We start from the raw sequence: 25,675 nt of genomic DNA on the forward strand, positions 1-25,675 counted from the left end.
CACGGAGAAGCCCCTGGTCAGTCTCCACTTCAGCCTATGTACAGCCACTCCTGGGGTCCTGCTCCCTGCTGGGGATGGGGGATGGGGCATTCTGAGCACACACAGCCCTCAGGGTAGTCAATGCACCCCAGGGTGCCCCCATCCTCCCTTCTGTTCCCTGTCAGCTGATGTCCACCAAACAAAGATCCAGTCTCCTGTACGTCACCCCAGGGGCTTTGATGGGGTGACAGGGAGACTTGAAGGAGCCACATCTTCTGGAGGAAAGAGGAGAGGTGACCCCACACTAATCAGTGTTGGGAAAGTGTTCAGAAGGGCTACGGGCAGTCCCACTGGGAACATGTTTGTTTAATACAAAAGAAGTCGGTGATCAATGGTTTATTCAGGAGGGGAAAGCCCAAGCTAAGTGTCCCCCTCCCTGCCCCTGGCCAGCTGGCCCCGCCCCCTTGTCTCCAGGACCCTTGGAAGGGATGGTGAGAAGAGGAAGGGCCCCACATTGCTGCTCCTGCTTTGGTCCGCCTCTAGGCCCTGAGCCCCATGACGGTGTGCCACATGGAAGGTAGTCAGAGGGAGGAGGGAGACGGAAGGGGGCAGTGGCTGAGGGGGGCTGGTGGTGGGTCAGCCACCCTTAGAAGTAACAGCAGCAGTTACCTGGAAATTGCAAGTGACCAGCCGAGACCCAATGTCCCCGGCCTGCTCACTTGCCATCACCAGAGAGGACACAGAACAATGGGATGGCCCAGGACTCCATGGGGGAAATGACATGTCCCTTGGGCAGCTGGGCCAGGAGCTATTTTCATGGATGGATCCTATCACGTTGAGGGAATTGCTTATCCCAGCAGGTAGAAGAGGGACCTGGCTTGGCTAAGACCATCCTTGCAGCCAGGAGAGCCCATCCCCAGGGCCTCAGACTCCATATGGTTACGGTGACACCCGACACGGTCGGGATGATACCGAGATGCTGAGAGGTTCCCCTCCACCGTGGCCCCAGGCTGCGGGCTCCGCCAGGCTGGGTACTTAGGGCCAGTGGTCTGCCGGGGCCGGGCTGCTGGGAAGAAGGTGGGCCCACACGGGTGGGAGATGGGCAGACTTCTACAGACCACATCCTGGGGAAGGAAGCTTGGAGAGAAATGGCCAAGAGGCCTCAAGATGGCAGGGGATGGGCGGGAAAGGCAGGCTGCCCCCATGTGGGCCCCAACAACCCCACCCAAGAGAGGGCAGTGGGTTAGGGGAGAGAAGCCCACCTATCTCCCACCCCTGCGATGGCTGGCCTCTGAGCACAGGAAAGATGGTGGCCATTAGAAGTCCCAAAGCTGGAGAGGAGCCTGGATGGGGCCCGGTTGAAGGCAGGGAGCAGAGGGGGGCGGCTCCCTTCCACCCTGATGAGCACAGTAGCAGGAGCAGCAGGATCAGCCGGGGAGGGCAGGGGTGCCAGGGCCTCGGTGCTGCCTGTCTGGAACTCACGGGGCCTCGTTGGACCCCATCCCGTTGCCTTTGTTGACATAGAACGGCCGGTAGTGAGACTGTCGGTTGTGGGAGGGAAACAAGAGTGGTTAGGGAGGGCAGATGGCAGTGGAGCAAACCAACCAGACCTGCCCGGGCCTCACCTCCCCCCCAGGGAAGCAGCAGTCCTCTGAACTCCCTAGCAGGTTATGGGGCCCGTGGCCCAAACCACAGGCTCTATCTACTCAACGCTATCAGTCTCCATGTTCATAGCTCTTTCAGAGTTCATTGCTGCCATTCGGCTGGTGAGCAGGAACCTCAGCTCCTCATCAGACTTTCTCTCTGTGGCCTAGGAGCCGCCCCTACCCCAGCACCGCCCTAGCTCCTGGTCTCATATATTTTCTCCTCTCCAGAGCTGTACCCTGTGTTACAAATGCTTTGTATGGAAGGACTCATGGAGTTTTTACAGCTACCCAATTAAGTGGGTTCCTATCATCATACCCATTTCATAGACGGACAAATCGAGGCACAGAGAGGCTAAGCCACTTCCCTAAGGCCACCCAGCTATTGAGTAGTGGATCTGGGATTTGAGCCCCCATAGTCTGGCTCCCAAGCCTCCCCCGCACCCCCCTCTCCTCCAACAACCCTACCCACATCTCCAAATCACTCCTTGAATCCCAAGGGCCACAAGCATTTGCTTCTGGTCTCTCTGCGTGATTCCCCTGACAGAGAGGGTTCACAGAAGGCAAAAAACTGCCCAGCCCAACACAGAGGTGGGCTCCCCAACTCCATCCTTTATCCTTGGCCTCCCCAAGGCCCATCCTTCAGGGAGCGGCCTCAGCACAGAGCCAGAAGCACCTTCCCACCAGCCTAAGAGATCAGCCTCCAGCAACCAGAAGGCCAGATTAGCTGCTGCTTAGTCTATGTGAGAGCGCTCAGCCCTCCGCGGGGCTCTGGAAGTGGCTTTGTGCCTGAGCTGGGTCCACTGATGCCTCTGTAGGAGACACTGGGGAGGTCGGTCGCCCCTGCCTTCAACCTTGTCTGCCCGGAGATGTGGTCACCTAGCAGCTCCTTAGCCATATCTGGCCCAGAGCAGGGCCTGGGGGGCTGCGGGATGCAGCGGCTGAGTCCTTAACTCGGACCTTGCTTGGCCCCCTTAAGAAGTGACTGCAAGATACAGAGGCACCCAGGCAGGAGAAGGCTACAGCCAAAGCCTCAGAGTTACTCAGTGGCGGAACGGGTCTGGACCCCAGAGTAGTCAGTAAGAGCCCTGGAAATGGCTCACACCTTTCTTTCTGGAAGGCTGGGTCAATAGAGCAAACCACAGGTCAGTGAATGGTGCTGTCCCGTGAAGAGCCCAGAAGTGACAGGTGGGCAGAAACAGAATTCCAGGGCATCTGGGAAGGATGCTCTCCTGTCTCCCCAGCCTGCCCTTGTCCCCTCCCTGGCTCAGGGTCACAGCACGTCAGAGGCTCCCAACTCCTGTTACAGTTGCGAGAACAGCAGCAGAGGAAGTACAGCTCACGGGAGGTCACACAGCAGGTGGGTACAAAGGCGACGGCCACATCCCAGGCATTCTGACTCCCAGGACAGCCTCCCTCATGTGCTAGCACCTGCCTCCGTTCTAGCCAGAACCCTGCCCTGCCAAGCAAGTGTCTCCAGATGGTAATGAGCTTTCTCTGCTGGGACCCAGGCCCTGGGAGTAGAAGAGTGTGTGGTAGGGAGGGCAAGGCCCGAGTCCAGGAACAAAACCCCTTTTTTTCTCCCCATATCTGCTTTCTGCAGTCCTGCTGTTGCGATGCCCCTGGGCCCAGGTACAAATTACACACACGATCACTTAGCTCCCATCACCAGCAAATTAAAGATTTTCTCCAATTAATCCAGCCCCAGTCGCCGGGGCCTGGAGCAAATCACCTCCCCACGATATGACCTCCAAATGCAAAGACAGGAGAGAGCTGGGGACTCCTGCCCCTGTCCCCAGCCAAGCCCCTGCTGTCACCCATATCCCAGGGCAGCTGTCTGACTCCCTCAGCTCCAAGAGAGAAGCATTCAGGGAGGTGGAGGCGCAGCCTGTGAAGGAAGGCCCTGCTCAGGGAGGTCCTGGGTGGGGGTCAGGTCAAAAGGGCATTAGGGGGGCACCTGGGTGGCTCAGTGGGTTAAGCCTCTTCCTTCGGCTCAGGTCATGATCTCAGGGTCCTGGGATCGAGCCCCACATTGAGCTCTCTGCTCAGCAGGGAGCCGGCTTCCCCCCCTTCACCATCTCTCTCTGCCTGCCTCTACACCTACTTGTGATCTCTGCCTGTCAAATAAAATCTTTAAAAGAGGGGGGGTATTAGGGATCCCCGTATCTCAGCACTGCATTACAAGACTGCAGAAATAGAACCTCAGAGAGGGAATCCCCTAAGCTGGCCAGACCCTAAGGCCATGGTCTCCTCTAGTGTGGTTCTTCAATTCCTGGTTCAGGTGCGTTAGCCACTGAACCCTGAAATATCTCTGTTCCTGACTTTACTGCCTCTGCCTCACCATGCTATCGCCCCAGTGGCCTCTGTGTTGTCAGAGCTAGGGAATGGCCCCAGGAAGGTGGCATCACTAGGACGTCCATCCCCAGGACGGAGAATTTCACATGCCCGGAGCTGATGGGGACACAGTCCTCATTCAGCAAGTATAGTCACCCGGCAACAATTTGCCAAATGAAAGAATCAGGGATGCCCACTTTACAGATTAGAAAACTGAGGCCCAGAAAGTGCATGCTTACCCAGATCCACTGACTGTTAGCCCTGGGTCTCTGTTACCCTTTGCTGAATGCAGGATGCGGGAATTCAGGCCACTGCTGCCCCCTCCCTCCATCCCATGGCCCAGAGAGGTCACATCCCCCCATCACCTCCCTTGGGTGACTGATGACCAGTTGCTCCTGGGGAGCCCTGTTCCGTGCCCATTCTGGAGATGCCTATCGCCAGACAGGCTGTCCTGGCAGCCCATCACTCACCAGCAAAGTCTGCTTGCCAGATTTCCAAGTCTGGGGCTGGGCCTTGGGGCTCTGGCTCCTGATGAGGGAAGGATAGCCTGCAGAGACAGAAGGCGCCGGTCGGAGGGAGCTGATGTTGGCCATCAGGGCCTCCGGGGCCACAACAGCAGGGGTGCCATCTCCAAAGTGACCACCAAGCTCCAGCCAGCCCACTACCAAGTGCAGCAACCCCTAAAGAGACCTGCAGCAGCTGGGGGTGGGGGGTGCACCACGGAAAATCCTGGGGAGGCTGGCCAAAGGGGGGAGGCACCAAGGCAAACAGAGGGAGGAGGAAGAGGCCAGGTGGGCTGGGCCAGGTGGTCCTGGACCGTGGCCCCCAAATCTAGGTCAGAATCACACTACTTCACAAGGATTTCCCCCCACCCGCCCTGAAGGTTCACACCACTGACCTTTTCCCATGAGCACAACCGGCTAAGGTATCCACCAGGAGGCGCCCTTTCCGAAGGCCCGTGCTGGATGGCCAGTGTCCCCGCCTTCCCACAGGTCTCCTCATTAACCCTCACCCCGCAATCAGTTTGCCCTGAGCCGCACCACCAGGAAGCAGCAGTCAGGATGTGAACCCAGGTTTGACGGGGTACCGAAACCCACCCTCATGGTCCTGCCCAGCTCCAGGGCCTCTCGCCTGTTCCAGGAGCTGGAGGCTGGGGCCAGGGCCAGGCCGTCATTTGCCATGTGGCTAAGGTCTTAACAGATAGCAAGCCCATGGGGCCCGGAGCACGTGGGCCCTGTCCGGGCCTGGTCCTCCTGCCCACCGTGCTCCCCTTCAGCCCAGCGGGATCTGTTATGACCTCTGGCCCACAGAACCGTGGAAAGCACCCTCTGTCGCAGTCATCAGCCTGCAGGGACAGGCCTTGGGGCCTGGGAAGGAGCAGATTAGGACCCCAACAGGAGAAGCTCAGAAATAAACAGGGTCTGCCCTCCTCTGGGGCAGCCCAGAGCCCTGTTCTGGCCGCTCTGAGGGAGGATGAACCGGCCTGGCTGGCCCTTCCCTCCACCTGCATTTAGCAAGAAGATGGAGACAGAGCAGAGACTCAGGTCTCTCCCTGCATCCGGGGGTGGGGGTGGGGGCACCTTGGCAAGAGAGGGTTCCATGGGTCCTGAGTGGGAGATGGAGAGAGGGGGGAATTCAGATCTCAATTCTCAGTTCCCAGAAAGAAAAACCCATGCCAGCTCCGAGAGAGGTGAGGAGGGGATGGGGATGGGGGTGTGGTCCCGAAGACCAGCCTCGTGCAGCAGGCAGAAGTCCGAGGCAGGGGGGGCTAGGGATGGTGCCAGGGGAGGGGGGAGGCATCCCTCTTCCAGCAACTCTGGGGAGGAGGGCCAGGATGCCCTAGAAGTGGCAGAGAGCCCCAGAGGGTGTCCCACCTGCCCTGCTGTGGGAGAGAGAAGGGGAGGGAACACAGGCCGGTACCAGGATTGTTTTTAAATCGCCCACTGCCGTCCAGTGGTTTGGAAAACTCTGTGGTGGCCTGTCCCAAGGTGGTGAACTGATAGGGGGCTTTCCCAGAGCCTGCTGGGAGAGAGAGAGGCATTAGCAGCACACCCTGGTCTGGGAGGGGCCAGCAGGAGTCACACCTCGCCCTGGGGCCTGCTATGCTGGGAGCCCAGCCAGGCCACCCTGAGCATGCGCTCTGCCTCCCTCTAGGGTTGCTAAGGTTGCTGGGTAGAAGCTGGTGGGGGGGCCATCCTCATGGGCGGGGCTTCTGCTTACACACAGGCAGGCCCCTGCCCAGAGCACCCCACCATCCAAGGCCAGTCCCAGCTGATGTAATGAGCTGATCTGTGTGAAGGTGACCACACTGTCCCTGGGCTAGTCCTCAGGGGCTCAGAGTATTTGAGGAGGGGCTCTCCTAGGTCAAGGCCCTCACCAGGGCAGGAGGTGAGTTGGTACAAGCCTATGGAGAGATACAGGGGAATGTGGAAGCTCCAAATCACACTGGGGGATGACCGTCTTCCCTGACCCGTAGCCTCTGATCTGGGCTTGACCAGAGTGCAGGGAGGGACCGCTGGTAGCCAGAGCTTGCCAGGCCTAGCTTGGGGAGAGGACATCCCCCGGGGTCTTATAGGCTGGGACCCTCCAGTCATATTCACCTTCTAAGGTGAGCAAGGTGATCTGGTCCTTCCAAGAGTCCCTGCCCTGGGGATAGGGTGGGATTCTAGCCTGGAAGGGACAGCTGAATGATAAGTCGCCTTCCAAGGCCACTGCTTGGGGGCCTGCCTGCCCGGCCCTCTCTCCTCCCTCTCCCTGACCCTGGCCAGCCCCTGTACCCTCGCTTCAAGGCCAAATGGCTCGGGCGCCAGAAGATAGAATGGCTTACACCACAGCCCACAGAGCTGTCCCTAGGGCCCTTCAGAAGAGACAGGAGGGGCCTGGCCCACTCCGCCTGGTCTGGGGAGCGCAGTCAGACTCGGGACACTTTAGACATGATCTAGTCCTGCCTCTCTGAGAAAGGGCCTGACAGGACTCAGGATGTTGGCCGCTGGTACGCGGTCACAGCCTCTAGAGCCAACAGAGGCCGGCCGGCGAAGGCTGAGCAGTTAAGCTTTCTGCAGGAGGAGGACTCAGAAGTTAGGCCCAACGGAAACAGGATGGGGGTGTCAGGGGAAGGGGTCTCCCGAGGTTGGCGTCCCCACCTCCCTGACCACGTGGATCACGGTTAGGGCCCAGTGTTCGCTGAAACCAGCCCCAAGCCCAGCCTTCCCCGACAGCTGAGACCTCTCGGGCCAGGGTCTGTCCCTTCCAGGGAGGGCAGCTGGTGAGGGAGGGGGCGGAGGCCAGCACAGAGCTTGGAGAGACACAGGAAAGGCCGGGCAAGGTGGGGAGAGCTCACCTTTCAGGGAGAAGGAGGAGCTGCCTTGGACTGCGGGCCCATCATCTGAGTTCTGGATGGTGGAGGAGTATTCCCAGACCCGGGAGGTGTAGTTACCTGGTGGGGCACAGCAGGAGACGTGAGCCCCCCCAGCACCCCCGGCACACTTCCTGCCGATCCTTCCTGCCATCAGAGTTGTCCTAAACCACAGTGTCCGCTCGTCCCTGCCGTACCTCAAGGCCCACCGTCCTCAGACTCAGGCTCCGAGTCCCTTACCGGCACACAGCCCCCCTCACTACCTCCACTTTCTGGCCTCACCTCCTCCAGCTCCGCCACAACAGCCCACCCTGTGCCCTCTGAGCTCGCGGCACACTGGGCCCCCTCTTGCCTGGGGCACACGCAGCTTCCCGACCAGCTCCCATCCTTGACAAACCTGTTGGGCCCTCTGGCATCAGTTTCCCTGTCATCTCCCCCAAGTCTGTGTGTGCCTCAGCCCCAGGCCTCACGTCACTCTGCTCCCCTGTTGTCCCCCTGAGTTACAAGGGCAAGTTTAATTGGGGGCAGGGGACACGGCTGTCTGGCCCAGCATCACATATCCAGCGCCCGGCGCATAGCCTGGTCCCTAGAAGATTCCATTGCACAGATGCTGGGTGAGCGCAAGAACAAGTAAACAAATAAATAGAAACACATGCTAAAACTTGGGCACAGAGGCAGCTGGTTCAAGTCCTGAAACTCTGCTTGGAAAGCGGAAGAGGCTGACGAGGGTCGCTTTGGGAGGACGTCCCTGCAGTCTAGAGGAGAGAGGCAGCGGGGCGGGTGCGGGAGGAACAGCAGGAGCCCCACGAGGACACTCGAGTCTGGGGGCTTCAGATCCCCCCACGGACGACACCCCTGCCCTGGGCTGCCCTCTCAGCAGCCCTGAGCCCTGGGGCTCTCCCCAGTCAGCTCACTCCATGGCTGAGGGCCCAGTCCTGGTTGATGGTCCTCTCCCACAGCCGTCTGCAGGAGGCGGGAGCCTGACACTGGGGCTCAGTGGTCAGAGGGAGCTGGGGCGCTCTGCCCGCCCGAATGTGAACCCCTGCCACGGGGACCTCCGGAGTGAGCTCATCCACCCAGATCTCTCATAGCCCATGCCTTCACTGAAGAGGCCCCCCAACCCCTCCTCAGTCATCCCAGGGCCATGTCTGGTAGAGCTGCCCCAGGGGAGCCCTCCCTGCCCACAGCTGGCTGGCACCCCAGATCCTCCAAAAACCTGGGTCTTCGAGTGCATGGTCATACACTTGGCACAAGGATGCCCTCGGTGCGCGGGACGGAGGGGCGTCTGTGCTTGCTTGGCCTCTCTCCCCGAGGAAGCCAGGCGTCCCACCTTTCACCTTTTCTAGGCCTTAAGGGCATGTCCCTCGCCCGGCATCACTACGTCCCATCCCAGATCTCCAGGGGCAGCCCCACTTCCTGTCCTGCCGTCTGTCCCATTTACAGCTACATTAGTCTGTTTTAAAAGTGATTTCTCAATGCAGACGTGCACCCTTCGGTAAAGGGCCCCGGTCCTCTGTGGGTCCTTGTGTTGCAACACATACTAAGGGAAGCTTCCACACTGAAGCCCCACTCCGGGTTTCCCAGACTCACCCTCAGGGATTTCCAGGCTGCTTCTCCGCACCCTAACTAAGGACATCACACACACACACACACACACACACACACACACACACTTTGAGCTCAGTAGGACTCCTCCCCACCTGTCTCTGGGCCCCTAAGCCCATCCCAGCGCCCCACATCCACCTTCCACGGGGGAGCCCGTCCCCCGCCCCCAGCCTACCTCTCAGCCCCATGCTGAGTCACTCCCTCACCTTTGGTGCCATACAGATTGTTGAAATTCTTCTGGTTGGTCTCCTTGGAGAGGCGGCTGGGGGACCCCGGTTGGTACGATGTCCTGGCCCCACCTAGGAAGGAGATGAGGGGTCCCCACTGTGGAGAGCTGGGTCTCCTTCAAGGCAGGCCCACAGCTTCTGACTTAAGGGGGTTACGCGGGACTCCTTGTCCCCAGACGGCGCTCACTCCCTGTCCCCAGACCCGGGTCCCACCACTAAGACAGCTCGTCTGGGTCTAGATCAGGCAGCCGCTTAATCTGCGCTCCAAATCAGGACACTTAAAGGTGAAAGACTTTTAGTAAGTACACAGGAGCATTAGGTGTAAATCTGGAAGCTTCTGCAGAGACTCGGGGTGCATGGTTTCCCTATGTGGGCGGCCCTAAGGATCACCAAGGCCTGAGAAGCCCACACCCCCCAACCTGAGCCAGGCCCTGCATGAGAGCCCAGAGGCTGCGAGGTGGTGTCCCTGGGACGAAGGAGGATGGTGGCAGCTGTTGGGGGGTACAGGTGCGGGCTCGCCTATGATGAGGAGCCAGGGGCCACAAGTATCTCCCGGGTGCTTCCGCCACCAGGGATAAGACCTCACATTGCTCAGGAGCCTCCAAATTCGGATTCTCAGAACAATCTTGAGAGGCTGGCAGAGTGGGCTCCATACCCCCACTTCACAGAAGAAGAAGACATGCTTTCCACATGTGTCTGGGTCCTTCCATCAGCTCCTCCCTCCCACCTAACAGGCACCCCACTCCCAGCTCTGGTCTGCTTCTTCACGGAGCACCCTGCCCCTCCTTCAGGGGCTTGGAAACCAGCCTCCGCTGGGAAAGGTCACTGCACAAGCCCACTGCCCCGGAGCCCCCAGACTCATGCCAGGAACCCTTGGATGGCCTTGTCTCCTGATCCCCTTTTGGACTCTTCCTGGCCCTTCCCTTGCCTCTACCCTGAGCCTGGGAGCTCCCAGAGGGCAGATTTCCTCCTTCCTTCTGTCCTCAGTGCAAGGGCAGGGACACTGGATGAACCTGTTTCTTCCACCTACCAATGTCACTGCCTGACTCCGTGATAAGCTGAAAGCCTTCCTAGCATCTGAGCTGAATTTCTCTCCTCCCAGATGGGGGTACGGAGGGGACAGTGACCTGCCCAAAGTCCCCAGGTGCTGGCTGGAGGGCAACATCCTGGCAGGTCTGTACTCTTCCCTCTAACCCCACTGCTCCTCTGCTCCCCTCCCCAGGACCTGCAGGGGGAACCCACGCCCCTCTCACTCCCCGAGGGAGCTGAGGGAGCCGAGCAGGGCCCAGCTGAGGGGACCAGTGCACATCAGGGTCCTCACTGGGGAGGCTGGTTAGTGCTACTCACCCGCTCAAGGACGGGACCCCAAGAACAGCGCCCTGGGAGGGGAAGGGGCCAGGCTGGTGGCCTGACCCACACCAGGAATGTGGGGCAGGGGGGACTTGGGTGCCCAGGTGCTTCCCCAGGCCTCTGTCGGGGCCCAGGTGTTGTTTTCACATTGGGTGGAGCTCAGAGATTCCTCCGGCTGAGCTCATCTCTAACCCCGCTGAGCTCATCTCTAAAGCCCCTCCGCCCTTCCCATGGTGTGTGTGTGTGTGTGTGTGTGTGTCTCAGAGGTGTGTAGATCAGTGCTCAGCCTGGGGGCTCCCTGGTCCCCAGATTCTTCCCCACATCTCTCTGTCCCCTTTCTCCCTTTTCCCCACAGCCCCACTCTTCTGAAGACCACCCCCACGCATAGGCACGCCCCCAGGAATGCACCCCCTCTCTCCGAGGGCTGACCCGCCTGGCACGCCCACCCTTACATAACGGGGCGTTGTTGCGGTTTGTTGCTGGTGCAAAAGAACGCAACAGGCTTCCCCCAGGGCAAAAACAGGCAGGCTCTGGTCTCTACCTCCACCTAGGCTGACACAAGCTGGGACTGTCCAGGGCCCAGAGAGGAAGGCCAAGGGCCAGGCGCTGTGCCAGGAGGAGCGGGGAGGAAAGGTAGACCAGCCGTCCGTCTCCCTACCCTAGAGAGGCAGAATGGCTCTGGAGGGCTGGCCCTCCCCCAGGACTACAACAAGGCAAGTGGAAGCAGAACACAGCTCAGGCTCAGGCCCCGAGGATCACTGCTGGTGAAAACAGCAGCCTGGAGACCCGCTGAAAGGAAAGGGAAGCATAGGACTTATTGGGACTGGAGTCAGGGACTGGGGAGGGGGGAGTCAGGAGGTGCCTATAGTTTATCTCCAACCCAGATGCTTCTGAGGGAGGAATGGGGCACTGTTCTTGGGTCCAGAGGGACAGCAGGTGTGCACCCGGACTTCCCCGGGCAAACCCAGTGACGGTCACTCTGGCAAGGCGGAACCCAGCCAAGTCCTGAAGTCGGTGGCCCCGAGGGATGGGGCACTCTCTCTTACTCTTGGGCGTGAGGTACATGGAGTATCTCTTCATGGTGTCAGGCGCACTCCACTCGTTGCCGTAGCTGTTAGTGTAGCTGCTCATGTAGCGATGGTCAGCTCCTGGGAGGGACAGAGGCCGGCCATCAGAGGGGCAGGTGGAGAGGAGAAGGGGGGCCCTGGGGGCAGCCCTGGTTTCTGCTGAGTCAGCCCACAGCCCCTCTGTCCCAGGCAGAGGCGAGGTTCTCTGAGCCCAGGGAAGGCCATGCCCTGCCCAGCATTCCCTCTGCTCCTGAACCGCTGGGAGGTGAGAGACAGTTGGCAGGGAGCCAGCTCCTTCCCTGGACTGACCCTTCTGAGTAAGACCAGAGGCACAGCACTTTGCAGTTGACAAGGTACTACTGACATCCCTTTCCTTTTTGCTGTGTACGCAACCCCTGGGCTGGAATGGAGATCCCCACAGGACAGACCAGGAAACTGAGGCTCGGGAGGTAGGTGAAGCCCCATGTCACATGGCCAGTAAGGGCAGAACTGGGGTGTGAGCCCTCATTCCTACTTCCTCACTTTGTCCCAGCCATGTCGGCAGCCCAAGGGCATGGAACGAGGTTCTAGTGTCGGCCTCCTCCAGGGCCAGGGATCCAGCTGGCTGAGCAGAGGCACGGAGAGGGGAGTAAGCTGCGTGGGGCGGGCACTGACTCCCCAGCCCACCCCAGCCACCAGTATACCCCCAAACCCAGACAAATCGGTGGTGCCACGCTTGCCTTCCCCAGCTGCTCCCCCCACTCCATTCCTTCCTCTTGTGACTTCTCCTCCTCCTATGTTCCCTCTGCCCTTCCCTCTCTGTCTGCCCTGGACAAGAGAAGGAATGAGTGGCTCAGGTCCTTCTCCTTCGTCTTCATCACCTGTACCCAGTAGGGGCCTGACATACAGTAGTGCACTCCACCACAAACACATCTTCTCCTGGGTGTTGCCCGCCCCCCCCCCAACCCAGTGCTCCCTGCTCTGACTGCTCCCCAAGCTCAGGATGATGGTCAGACCCTGGGCCTTTGGGGGTAGGACTAAGTCCCTGGTCTGACGGGTAGGCTGTCATCCAGGAGGAGAGGAGGTCTGACTCACTGGCCTCCCATTCCCCCCAACCCTGCCCCTAGCCAGACACACTCCCAACAACAACACAGCAACAACCAGCAAACCAACATGGAGGCCCAGGGCCCCAGGCACAGGTGCAAGGCTGCTGACATCACAGCACCCATCCTGCTCCTGGCAGCGCCTCCCTGCACACCTGGCACAGGGCACGGGGCCACACTTGCTCAGAGGTCATGGTCAACACAATCATTACCTAGAAATGACCCAGTGGGCAGGCAGCAGGCAGTCTTGCGAGGCTCATGGGCCAGCCTGGCCCAATCACAGCCATCCTCATCTGTCTGCCCCAACCTCAGCAGAGGGGCCCCACCCATGGGTTTGTACCCCAGGGAACGTGATCATCACACTCCCAACCGCTCGGCCCGGCTGCCAGCCTCAGCAACTTCTCCGCCAGGAAGACCTGGGAGGCTGAGTATCAGCGCGTGAATCCTAACCACGTCCCCCGCTCAGCCGTGTGCCCTTTGAAAAGCTACTTCTCTGAGCCTCAGCCTTCTCATCTATGAAATGCAGTGCATCCTGCGGGGAAAGTAAGCCACAGCCAGCAAAGAGCTCACACAAAGCCAGCACACTGGGAGTCCTCAGTCACTGTCAGCCACCACCGCTAATGTCAACACCATTATCATCTGAAGGGCCTGAAGGCCGCTGGAAGCAAACGACTGTCTTGCTGCAGTGGCTCATGGATCCTCAGGTGTCACTGAATGTCCCTCACCTTTCACAGGGACACTGGGTGATGTCACCATCACTGAGATATATAGAGGTCCCCCCTAAAGCCCAGCATATCAGCACACTATTACCCCCTTCTCATCCCCAGAGAATCACCTTCTCTGCTTAGAGACAAAAGACAGGGTCTGCCTCCTTCGGATGTTTGGGGCCGGAGGTGTCCTTAGAGCCCCGTGTTGGGCATGGATCACCGAGTGGGGCCTTGGGGGAAAGTGCTCCCACTTAGGGCCCTAAAGGGACTGGGCTGGGCTGGTGAGAAGAGACTTAATGGATTAGTTTCTCAGATGAGGAAGCTTTCGGTGAGGTGATTCAGTTGGCCTCAGTGGGGGACAGCGTGACTCAGAAGCTGACATCAGGGAAGCCGGTGAGTCACTGAGACACATGGGTCCCATTGTCCCCAGCCCAGCCTCTGGGCTCAACACCACTCAGTGGGACCATGGTGACAGGCAAGGTCTCCCTCCCAGCACGATGCAGTTCTAGGTCATGTCTACGGGAGTCCGCAAAATCACCAGGTTAGCACCTGGCCCTTACAAGTGGCAGCCTCCCCACAGCTGCTGGGTTGGGCCCATAATCAGATGTAGCTTGGAATGAAATTAATCCTGAGTTTGAGGGATGACCCACAGAGAGGAGGCCTTTGTGCAGCCAGTGCCCAGATGCTCACTGCCCTTGGGAGCCCATGTAACACAGCATAACCTTGGCAGCCGGTTCAGTGGAGGGTTACAATCCCTGAATCCACCTTGGGTAGGACAGGTGGTTCGGAACAATGAGGAGTCGGCTGGCTAGATGCCAGCCCAAGCATCAGGGATTGGCACTTGGAAAGCACCAGGTGCCCATGGCCATGGGACCAGCCCATAGAAGAGACCTACCATTCTCCATGTGGTTCCTCTCAATGAAGTTACGGCTCAGGTCTGCCTTGCACATCTTCTCAACATGGCGCATGCACACGTTGAGCAGGTCATCCTTGAAGTTGCCAAGTGACTGTCCCAGGCCCTCCCCCTCCAGCAGAACATGGTAGGTGGGCAGAGGTGGGGGGAGGGAGTAATTGCTCATCAATGCACCAAATTCCTACCAAGGAAGGAAAGAAGCCATTAACTTCCTAGGTCTTTAGTAGCTGAGGGGACACTTCTCTGCAGAGAGCTCTCCGTCCAGCTGGAAGGGTCAATGCTGGGAGCCTTGTGGTTCTAGACACAGCTGGGCTACCAACTCACCCCACTTGTCCTCTTATGTTTCTCCTTCTGTAAAATGAAAGGGTTTGGCTAGATGCTAAACTCCACTAGATGCTAACATCCCTGATGGTGTTAGTAGTCATATATGTGACTCCATGGTTCCTACCTCTTCAATTGGACACGTTGTTCTATTTTACAGGGGTTTCTGAGAGCGACACAAGCTGGGACATCTTGGGGAGTGAAAGCACTAAGGAGATGCAAGGTATTTCTAGAACGTTTGGGATCAGTCACGGTGCTACGTCCACCTTTACATACCACACTTAAAGTCTGCCTCTCACCTCCCCTCCCCCCTCACCTGGAGAGTCCCTCCTCTTTCTGAAACCTTTATGGGCCTTCAAGACCCAGTTCAAATTCCACCTCTTCCACACAGCTGTGTTCGATTACTCCAGCACACTTGCCCTTCCCAGAGCTTCCATGGGCACTTATCTCCGGAACCACATGCTTTATCATTTAATTACATACTCTTCTATATTGCTCCCTAATTGTACATGTCTTATCTTCCCAGCCGGATTGCAGCTCCTCGGGGGCAAAAACCATGTCTTCTACTTCTCTATTCTCCACAGCACCTACCAGAGTCCTGGGGCATGCAGCAGTACCCAAAACACTCTAGAAGCTGGATGAATAGACAAACAGGTAAGGTCAAGGATCACGCCTAGGCAGCCCTTCCACACCATGCCTCATACCCAAAGCAAACCTCACTAATCAATCCCACAACTCTTTCCTACTGAGCCTGGAGCACTATTAGTACATATCAACTGAAGCAGGTACAAGGTCATACTTGTGTGCCTTCTTTAGAGGAGGAATGGAAATGGCTTAGATGGAAAAATTAAATGGGCAAATGGAATGGAGCTTGGAAAGATGGATGGATGGATGGATGGATGGATGGATGGATGGATGGATCATGGTAGATGGATGGATAGATGGATGGATGGATGGTAGAGGGATGGATAATGGATGGATGAATGGTAGATGGAGGGATTGATGGAGGTTCTGGACAGTGAATGTAAGGACTGAGGGATCGAATGGTGGGGGAGTTGCTTTGTACCTGCAGAAACAACACCGAGTCACTGATGGTTTGCATCTGCTCCCTGGTCTGCTTGTCCTCATGCAGCACCTTGGCCCTCTCATCCAGAGCATCCACGATCACCTTCACCTGGCCCACGGCATCCTGCTCCCGCTGCTCCAATGCGGCCCTCACTTCCTCCTTTTGCTTCTCCAGGTCCCGCACCAGGTCCTGGAAGTTTTGCTCCAGGATAGCCTTCTCACTGGTGGTGAAGCTCTGGGTCCAGAGGGAGAGGAGAGAGGAAGGAGGGTTTCGGTATTTTAAAAACCTCCTGAGTGGGATGTATCTTTAGATTCCCAGCCCAGAGCATTTCCACTGCCCCAACCCAGAAAGTCTGTTTGACTAAGGATCTCATTCAAAGGCATCTTTGAAGGATGCCATCTATGGACAGAGATGGCCAGGTTCATTCACAGTCCACTCTTCTTTATCTGTGACTCCTCCCAGGGGTGGGTTGACTTGGCCATCATTCCAACCTTAGGCGACTCCATGGACCCAGAAGACCCCCCCATGAGTCAGGTGGTGCTCAGTAAACCTTGACTAGCACCAAACAGCATTCAGAAAGTGAACGGACAGGCTGTTGATGGAGCCAGGGTCAAGAGTCAGCGATCTCAGATTGTGGTCTGCAATTACTCAAACCACGGCAGACACACAGGCAGCCATCTTGGCCCCAGCGAAAGGACAACATCACGCCCTTGGTGGCTAGGTGGTCTGCTGGGCAGAGTAGACAACGGAGCACACTGGAGGACACACCGGAAGACAGGTCCATCTAGGGTCTTTATTTGCTGGAAGGGAGCCTTAGCGGATGGCGGGATCACACATGAATGCCCAGCCTGGACTTAGACGGGGAATTGGTGGGGATGCCAGAGGGGTGGGAGAACCCAGAAGAAGTAAGTGTGGGGCATAAATGGGGGGCCTGGAGCAGGAGAGAATGCCTGTCTCCTCCCAGGTAGGATAGGCGGGGTGAGCACACAGCGAGGCCAAGGACCCGGGGGCTGCTCACCTTGATGCGGTCCTTCTCCTTCTGCCACTTCTCAGCTTCATCTTCGATCTCGATGATCTTGAGCTGTAGCTGTTCCTTTTGTAGTGATAGCTCTGTCTGCAGGGAAGGAGGCAGGTTGGAGAAGTCCAGGGAGAGGTGGGAAAGCAACAGAGAATCAGGGAGTGGGCCCGTGCAGGGAGCCAGCCTGGGGAGGGCTCACTCCTTAGCCCTTCAGCCTGTCTTCAGCAAACAGTCCCAGGGACCTCGGATACGCCAGGCCCCACGCATGTCACCAGGGATCTGGCAACAGATCAAACACTGTGTCATGGTAAACTCGGGCCTCCGGGGCTAGGCCATCCCAGCCAGGTCTTTAAAAGGGCTAAACCTTCTGCCAGGTCCCTCCACCCAAACTGAGCAGGACGGTTAGTTCATTTATGGGGTTCCCACTCCTCTCAATGGACCTGAGGCCACTAGGGAGAGGGAAGGAAGCTCCTACCTCCTTCAAGCTTTGGGGAGAAAGGGGACCCAGCCCAGCTCAGCCCAGCCCAGCCCAGGGAGTGTCCCGTGGCAGTGACAGTGTGCAGCGTTTCTATGCCATGACGTGGAGCCTGTGTTGCAAGCCGGAGCCCAGGCGGCAACCAGCAGGGACTCCGTCTGGACAGGCACAGCTATAAACCTGTTTATGGGAAAGGGAGTGCAGTCCGCAGTTTGGGCAAGATGGGGACTTCTGTTCAGGGGCCCTGAGGGAGGGGGGCTGGTGGTAAGCGAGGCAGTGAAAGGAGAAGAGAGAAGACAGATTCCAGGGATCTCCACGCAGGGGAGGACGCAGGCTGCTGGGGTCTGGGGGCGGGGCCACAGAGGACCGATGAGGGGTTCATGGGGAAGTGAGCTCTAATGGATATGGAAAATATGGATAATATTATTCTTCCATTGGAGAAATGCCTTCTCTGGAACGCAGCTACAACAGAGAGAAAGGGGAGGCATGAAGCTATGGCCAAGGTGATTCAGGCAAGCCAAGAGCCACCTTTGTGTTCTGCGGGGGCCCCTGCCAGGGATCTCAAAGCCCCTTCCAGCTTGGAAAGACTGGTGGGTGATCTCCACCCCAGAAGGCTGTAGGGTGCTCACAGTCTCCCCACTACTCTGGGTTTTGAGCAGAGTTCCACACCATTCTCCAGCTGTCCCTTTGAGGAACCCTCAAGAAAAGTCAAGACGAGGAGGCCACAAGCCACTAGGAATGGGAGCTCTGTTGGCAAGGAGTCCTGCGCAGGGTACGGACGGGTCGCACCTCTGGAGGGCTCCACCAGGCTGGCGAGGTGCTGACTGGGGTCCCTCCCCAGACACCAGGGAAGTGGGTTGGGAGTGGAGAGAGCTTCCCTGGATTTCTTGGAAAGGGTGCCCAGAGGATCAGGGAGCTGGTGGAGAAGATAGGGAAGGCCCAGGCCAAGAACTGTAGAGGTCCTGGACAGAAAGCCCCTGATCCCACCCTGCACCCCCTCTCTGCCCCAGTCCTGGGCTCTCCTGGCAAGAACACTCCAGGTTCTCAGGAAGCATCTGGCCCACCAGCAATGGGCTGCAAATCCGGCAACATGGAAAAATGCCATCACCAGAGATGGAAAATGACTGTCAGGAGGAAAGCAGTGAAAGGAGAGAAGGATGGGATTTGGTCTGGTTTCTGGAAAAAAGCTGGGGAGAAGTCAGGTGCCGAGAGACACAGTGCTGGGAAGGTGGAGAGCCTAGGACAGAGACCCCAAGACACAGTGGGTGGCAGATCCTGTGGCCTGGAAGGATCTGAGCCATAAGGAAAAAGCAAACAGCTGGACAATGTGTCTCTGCCAGGCACCTTGCCCATCCCAGAAGCTCTCCTAAGGGAAGCCCCAGGTCAAGGGGACAGTCGGAAGCCATCCTACCACAGCTGGCCCCTCCTGACTTGGCTGGAGTAGGGGTATTGGCCCCTGGGTTTCTCGCCCCTACCTCATCACCCCCAGAACAAGGCCTGATGGAGAGGAAAGCAGAGGACAAAAGTACATTCACCCCCAGCCCCCGGGGCCTGTCCAGGCGGGAGAGGACAGCCCTCCCATGAATGAGCATGGGGGATCCCAGAGGGAGCCCACCCAGAGCTTGGGACTGGGAGTCCAAACAACTAAATGCAGTTACCACCATTTCCAAGCAGGTGGTCTCTGCAAGTGACTTGACTTCTCTGGGCCTCGGGGCTCTAGCTTTCATGGACGTAGTAAGAGGACTGCCCCTCACCCCCCACCAAGGCCATGGGATGAGCTGGGAGCCAGGAAAGGAAGCTCAAAAAGTACCCAGCACAGAGAGAGCCCCGGCCAGCGATCTAGCATCTCATAGTGTGGGGGACCTTCCATGGGCTAGGAGCTGTGCGGGATGCTCTCCCTCCCACCAGGCTTGGGAGAGAGGGTGCCGTGTGGCCAGCATGCCCTTGGGGCCCCAGGGAGCAAGGGAGGGTAGGCAGGCGAGATCTGGAGAAGCCTCGGAGGTGCTCAGCAGTGAGGGCGGCAGGTGCCGCGGTACTGGCATCCGGGGACACTGTGTACGCTGCCAGGATGCAGGGAAAAGTGTGGGCCCAGAGGCCTGTAGCGTGGGGAACTGAGGCCGGGAGGACCCTGGGGAGAACAGAGCAGAAGGAGGGGAGGGGATGAGGGTTGGCTGACCTTGCCAGTGGGAAAAGGTACAACCAGAGAAGGTTAAGGCCAGCGGAGTCATGTGGAGTGAGCAGAGGCGCTGGGGGCACCTGCCAGGAGCCATGGGAACACCAGGTGGGTCGGGCCTGCAGGAGAGAGTCTCCCGCGGATTTGCCGGCCAAGAGGGAGTACAAAGGAAGGGGATTAGAACAAGGAAGAGTCCAGGGCAAGGGCCCAGGAAGTCAGACACTGGGGTGGGTGTGTGTGTGTTGGGGGGGTCCGTGCTGCAGAAGAAAAGGAGGGAAGCAGGCAGCAGGGCTTGCTGAGGTGTGGCGAGGAGGGCCGGAGTGTTGGCCGGTGACCCGGGAGGGAGGAGGGGAGGCCGCTGATCTGGAATCCTGGGAGGGCAGGGTCAAAAGCGGAGACGCACTGTCTGCAGCAGTGGGCGGAAGACAGGGTGGAGGAGAGAGTTGGGCACTGGGGAATTCGGACACAGGCTGGGAGGGGGCCTCGCAAGACCAGACTTGCAGGAAGGCAGGCCCTGGGGAAGGGCCTTGGAGTGGGAGCTAGCTCCATGTGGTTACCACAGTCCCTTGTCCCCTCTGGGATGAGGGCTCCCCTCATCGGAGGAGGGTTTGGGGTGAGACCCCTGGGGGGTGTATCTAGCATCTGTGTGGCTCCAACAGCTCTTCCATGCTAACACGGCTGCGCGAAGCTGGAAAAGGCGGGATGTGGGAAAAACATAACATAGGAAGCCTGGGTTCCTATGATACAGGGATTCCCCCCCAAAATACTGGGTTCTCCCCCAAAACCAGGGGGAGGAGGACACTAATTGTATGACTGAGCACCTACTATGTGCCAGCCATTTTCTTCTTTCCTCTGCAAGTGCCGCTGACCCATTTTACAGATGTAGAAACTAAGGCCTAAAAAAGATGAGCAACTTTTGCCTGAGCTTTCACAGCTGGAAAGCCATTAAGGCCAAGATGTCACAACAGGACGCAGATCTCATGTGGCCTCTTAACGTCTAGGCTCATCTCTGAATCTTCTAGGACGTTGTCCGTCCCCTTCACTTCTGCTAACTGAAGCCTGCCTAGGCTCCTCACCCCACAGATGGTATCGTTTGGCTACCCTGTCTCTTTCCTCGTCACCCCTCTCCCCGCCCCCACACCCTCTTTCTCGCCCCCTGAGGTCCCAGCTCTCTCTCTTTCTCTCTCCCTCCTCCCTTGGAATTTTGAGGAAAGCCCCGATAGCTGACGGGGCCTCAGCTCCCCACCCCTCCATCGCCGTGCATACCTCCCTCCTCTTTTCCTCCCACTCCGGGTTCCTTCCCTCCACCCTGCCCAGGCCTGTCCCTAAATGCTTCCTTTGTTCCCTTCTCCCACACTCGTCTGGTTGCCTCTAGCTCTGCTGCCTGGGATGGGCACCAGGAAGGCCATCCTGCCTGCAAATCCTTCCGGCCTTGGGGGAGTGGAGGATTCCCTGAGAGCAGACCGAGGGCACAGTGGTGGGTCGCAGCCAGTCCGGTGGGCCTTCGGCCGCAGATGCACCTGAACACTTACCCGGACAGGGGTCACCTGCATGGCCTGCAGGGAAGGGGGGGGATGGGGCCGTGATCTTCCTCAGGCTTGATTTAACCGCATGGGCCGTTGGCTCTGATATTTGCCAAATGAGGCAGTTAATTGCCAAATTTGTACTCTCAGACAAATGGTAATTATCTGGATAAGAATCTGAAATGCTGGAGAGATTTCCCCATTTCCACCCAGATGTCAGATAGCCCCGTACTAGTCTGCTAGTCACTACTAGTGACGGGGGCTCACAGTCCCTTCTGCTTCCTCGGGTGCTGGGACAGGGACCGGGCAAAACCAGGTAGACAGACTAGCACCCAGGCTGTCCTCAGACTGGTGGTGGGCCCTTGAGAAAGTCAGCCCACCTTTACCAGGCCTTGATTTCTTCCTGGCTACGTTGGACAAGATGTCTGATTCTCAACCTGGCTATTCATCACCATCGGCAAGGGAGACTTAAAAATCCAGATCCCAGGCCCCAAGCCCCTAATGGGAAGCTCCCGGGGAAAGGCCTAGGCAGCTGCGTCTTGATTCTCTAGGTGATTCCAATCTGAGGATGCCCCCCTCCCCCGCCCACCACAAGCCCCCCCACTGGGGAGCCTGCCATCCTGTGAAAACAAAGTGTAAAAGGGTGCAGAGAAAACAGCCATCAGAAGAGTCAGAATCCGGGGCACCAGGGTGGCTCAGTGGGTTAAAGCCTCTGCCTTCGGCTCAGGCCTTGATCTCAGGGTCCTGGGATCGGGCCTGCTTCCCCCTCTCTGTCTCAGCCTGCCTCCTGCCTACTTGTGATCTCTGTCTGTCAAATAAATAAATAAAATTTTTAAGAAGAAGAAGAAGAAGAGTCAGAATCCCGGCTTGGCCTCTCCGTGCTGGGATCCTGGAGAGGTCTCTTGGCGTCTCAGGGCTTACGTCCTCGTCTCTAAAATAGGTACAGTAGCCCAGAGCTGTGGCACTGTTGTCAGGAGTAACAGGTAAACGGTTGGTGCTCTGTAGAAACTGGAGCGTCTCCTGCTGCCTGCCTGTCACTTTCCTCCCATGCCTCCTGTCTCTGCACAGCTTACCAGATAAACTGCTTCCCCTTCAGCCTCCATGGAGGTCACCCCTCTCTTCTCTCGCCCACCCTGTCCCAGAGCAAGAGCCCCTCCAGCCCCCGACAGGATCCATCCTGACTCGATGCAGCAGGAAAGACTTGGGATAGACAGAGGGATGAGCCCAGAGACAGAAAAGGATGGAGATGGATACAGACATCCAGCCTGGGGAATGTCCAGAGGCAGGGGAGTGGACATCAGGGGGACCCCTTCTAACATTTGGAGTGGAACCGGAACATTCTGGCCCTGGATCCACCAGAGGAAGGGTAGTCACGCTTCCACGCCAAGTGGCCTTTGCTCCAACACGGCCCCCGCTCAGAGGCTACAGGCAGAGCCGAAACCCAAGGCCCTGACTGTCATCTGCAGCCTCATGCAACCATTCGAGATTGGTCCCGGATGACCTCACCAGGGCCTTCACCATCTGACCTGCTGAACAGGTTCTGGACAGGGCTCCTTGCAAAAACCTGTGTGTGGGCTGATGTTTGGGTCTGTAGGGGATGCCTCCAAAGGATGCCAGGATTGACACGCTTATTCCCTTCCATCAGTCAACCCACTAACCCTGCTCTGTGCCAATGTTCCCCATGGCCGACATTCCAGCAGAGCCAAGCATGGACAAACAGCTGTGCTCCAACTCCGTCTCCTGGCCGCCCTGCACCACCCCCATCTACCCTTACACCACTGGGGCGCACACGCACATGCACACACTGTCTAGCTCCCACTGTTCAAGTCCCTCCAGTGGATCAGACATTTTCCCCTCAAATCTCCGATAGAGCACATGTATCCTGAATCCCATATTCTCGGTGCTCTTCCCCTCAGTTACTTTCAAATATTGGAAGAGAATTAGGGGACTCCTTCCTTATCCTCCACAAGCTTGGACAGGTCCCTCACCTCTCCCGGGTCTTCAAGGTGAAGGAGGAGACCCAGGAGACTGCTAGGACTCCACCCAACCTGCCTTGCCACCCGCTACGATTTGATGTTGATCGACAGCTGCTTCTGTTTAACTGGGCGGATGCTCCCCAGGCTTGTTTGTACCTCTGAGCTCTACCTCCTGACCTACATCATGAGCCCTCAAGGACGAGGGCTCTGTCTCAGAGTCCTACGGCAGCGCCAAGCACCAGAAGGTGAACTCCAAGTTCCAGGTGCCTCCACACAGGGCTGCCCAAGACTCTTCCCTCCTCCAGAGGCACTTGGGCTTTGGTTAGGTGATACTCTGGTTCCAGACACAAACAGACAAATAAGCATGTATATTGCTTGCAGGAGAAGTGGGCACCTGAAGCCACTCAGCACCAATCTGCCCTCCTCCTCATCCCTGACATTCCCAAGAATCCTGGGACTCCACAGGGGAACTTGAAGACCACCAATGTAGTCCAGCTCGTTGGGTTCACACATTGGGAAACCAAGACTGAGAGAAGAGAAGGGACTTGTCCGTGGTTGGATGGCTAACTAGAGGCAAAAACCAGGTGTGGAACTCGGTCGGCTCTCCCTGAACCCAATCGGAGGCTCTGCAGCTTTTTGGGTTACACCGGATGAAGATGACTGCCCCCTTGGTTCTGTTCTCGTTTCCCAAGGAAGCTCCCGAAGGATGGGTTCCATGGCCCGGCCCCGTCACCATCTCTCAGCCTGATGCTTGAAGCTAGGATGGGGTCGGGGCACCAGGGAATCAGGAATACCTTCCAGAGCCAAACAAGACCCCTGACAAGGATCTTTGAGTCTTTTTCCATTTGTAACCCATCTCTGCCCAGGGGTGTGGGCGAGGGGTACAGGAAGACAGTCAACAGCCAGCTCTTGGTCAAGAAGGCTGGACGGGGTGGGGTCCTGGGCTGCCCTATTCAAAGAGGTAGAGAGAAGCTGACGAGGAAGGCCAGGTCTCCTGCACTGAGCACCAGAATGGTCACCCCAGAGGCGGGCCGCCCACGACCGCCAGCTGTGTGGCTGCTGCGGGACAGCAGGCTCAGCATCTGTGGGGCAAAGGGTAGCAATCCCAGCTGAGCCTCTGGCCCAGAACATCCTCTCTCCCTGTACAGCCCTTTCACAAGCCTCTCCACGCCTCTGCTCCTCCCCAAGGAGATCCAGGCATGATCACACGGTCAGCTGTCGTGCAAATGCACTGCATACCCCATATATAAACATATGCACCAAACAGCCACCCGCACATGCAACACACACACACACACACAAGTCCATCCCACCCACACGCAAACTACAGCCCTCCCCAAGCAGGGTCCACTGATAAGCTCGTGCCCCTACGACCACACACATGAAGCACACAGAGCCAGTGAAGGGGACGGAGGAGGCCTTTGGGGAAGTCGAGAGGCTGGCGGTGCGGGTGTGGGGAAGAGTGGGAACGGATAAGCAGCAAGGAGCCCTTGCCCTACAAATGCAGACTCTAAAGCCTGGGGAACAAAAGAGTATTTAAGTGGCCCCCAAATTCCCTTGTCCTTGCCCATGACCCCTGCCCCAGCAGTCAGTCCTGCTCAGGTGGCACAAATTCTCTCTCCCTAAAATAAAAAAATAAACAAGAAGAAACACTGCTGCCAGGCCCAGAGCCCAGGGTTGAGCCCGGGGAGGGGGGGTATTCTCTAATCTGACTTGAACTTATCCTGTGATCTTGGTCAAGCCCCTAGTCATTCCCAAGCTTCTATTTGCTCATGTAGGCAATGCCCCTTCTCCTGAGGTTTAGGGAAACTGCCTCTGACCCCCAGCCTGTGCGCACAGAGGGCCGACAGATGGATTCAGAAGGAGCCAGGGACAGTGGAGACTCGAGGCCCAAAGCCCCCAGGAGCACAGATGCCCCCGTGCATTACCTCCTTCTCTGCCTTGGCCTCTTCCACGGTCACAGTGCTGTGATTCTTGTGCTCCTGGAACATGCAGAGGTAACAGATGCAAGTCTGGTCCGTCTGGCAGAAGAGCTCCATGGTCTTGCCATGCACAGGGCACTTGCGAGCCTCGAAGTCCCGGATGGGCTCGAGCAGCTGGTGGTCGCGGAAGGCGGCCCCCTCCAGGTGGGGCTTGAGGTGCAGCTCGCAGAAGGAGGCCTGGCACACCAGGCAGGACTTGACGGCTTTCTGCTTGTTGCCGATGCAGGAGTCACACAGGACCTCCTCAGAACCCGACTTGGAGCGCAGGAGGGGGCCGCCGTCGGCCCGGGGGTAGCTGTTCCGCCGGGCCTCCCCAGGCTCCACGATGGATACCGTGGGCTTTCGGGGCTCCGAGAAGATGGACTTGCGCAGCTCCCCCTTCTCGGCAAAGGAGAGGGGCGGCTTTCGGCCAGCCCCCAGCTGGAGCCCGGCGTAAGGGGACCTCTTGCCATCCCCAGAGTCCATGCTGAAGTAGCTGGAGCTCTTGTCGTCCACGGACTCCACAAACTGGATGATGGGCCGCCGCCACTCGTTCCCCGAAAACAGGGAGCTCTTGCCCTCCCCTGGTTTCGGGGCGCCGCCCAGGCTCTTGCCCTCGGCCGCCTCCCCGCCGTGCCCATTGGTGGTCTTGGCATCTTGGCCTTCGGCCTTGGCCCCGTTCTCCAGGGTGCCGTTGGGGCCTGGGGGGCTGCGGGCATCCCGGGCTTCAGGGCTGGCCCCATTGCTTCTGGAGGCATCTGAGGCTTCCATGGCCGGTCACTCGGCGAGCGTGTGTTGGGACTTGCTGGGGCCACAGGTGGGTGACCTCTCGGACTGGCGTCTCCGCGGGGAGTGGGCCAGGTAGCCAGAGCTTAGGGACACACCTATAGGGAGCAGGGG

The 25,675-nt window shown here is 58.2% G+C and overlaps 1 protein-coding gene across 1 annotated transcript; it reads right to left on the reverse strand.

The window, feature by feature from the left end:
- Positions 1–360: 360 nt before the first annotated feature.
- On the reverse strand, positions 361–25,675 carry TRIM29 (tripartite motif containing 29). The gene is made up of 9 exons (XM_082684222.1): positions 24,743–25,675; positions 16,668–16,763; positions 15,650–15,883; positions 14,245–14,443; positions 11,540–11,641; positions 9,123–9,215; positions 7,297–7,392; positions 4,427–4,503; positions 361–1,520 (listed from the first exon to the last, which is right to left on the reverse strand). Exons 1-9 carry the CDS (start codon positions 25,544–25,546, stop codon positions 1,458–1,460), a joined length of 1,764 nt encoding a protein of 587 aa, XP_082540348.1. The 5' UTR covers positions 25,547–25,675; the 3' UTR covers positions 361–1,457.

Source organism: Mustela nivalis, assembly GCF_964662115.1.
Source record: "Mustela nivalis genome assembly, chromosome: 9".
In the NCBI taxonomy this organism is placed as follows: Eukaryota; Metazoa; Chordata; class Mammalia; order Carnivora; family Mustelidae; genus Mustela; species Mustela nivalis.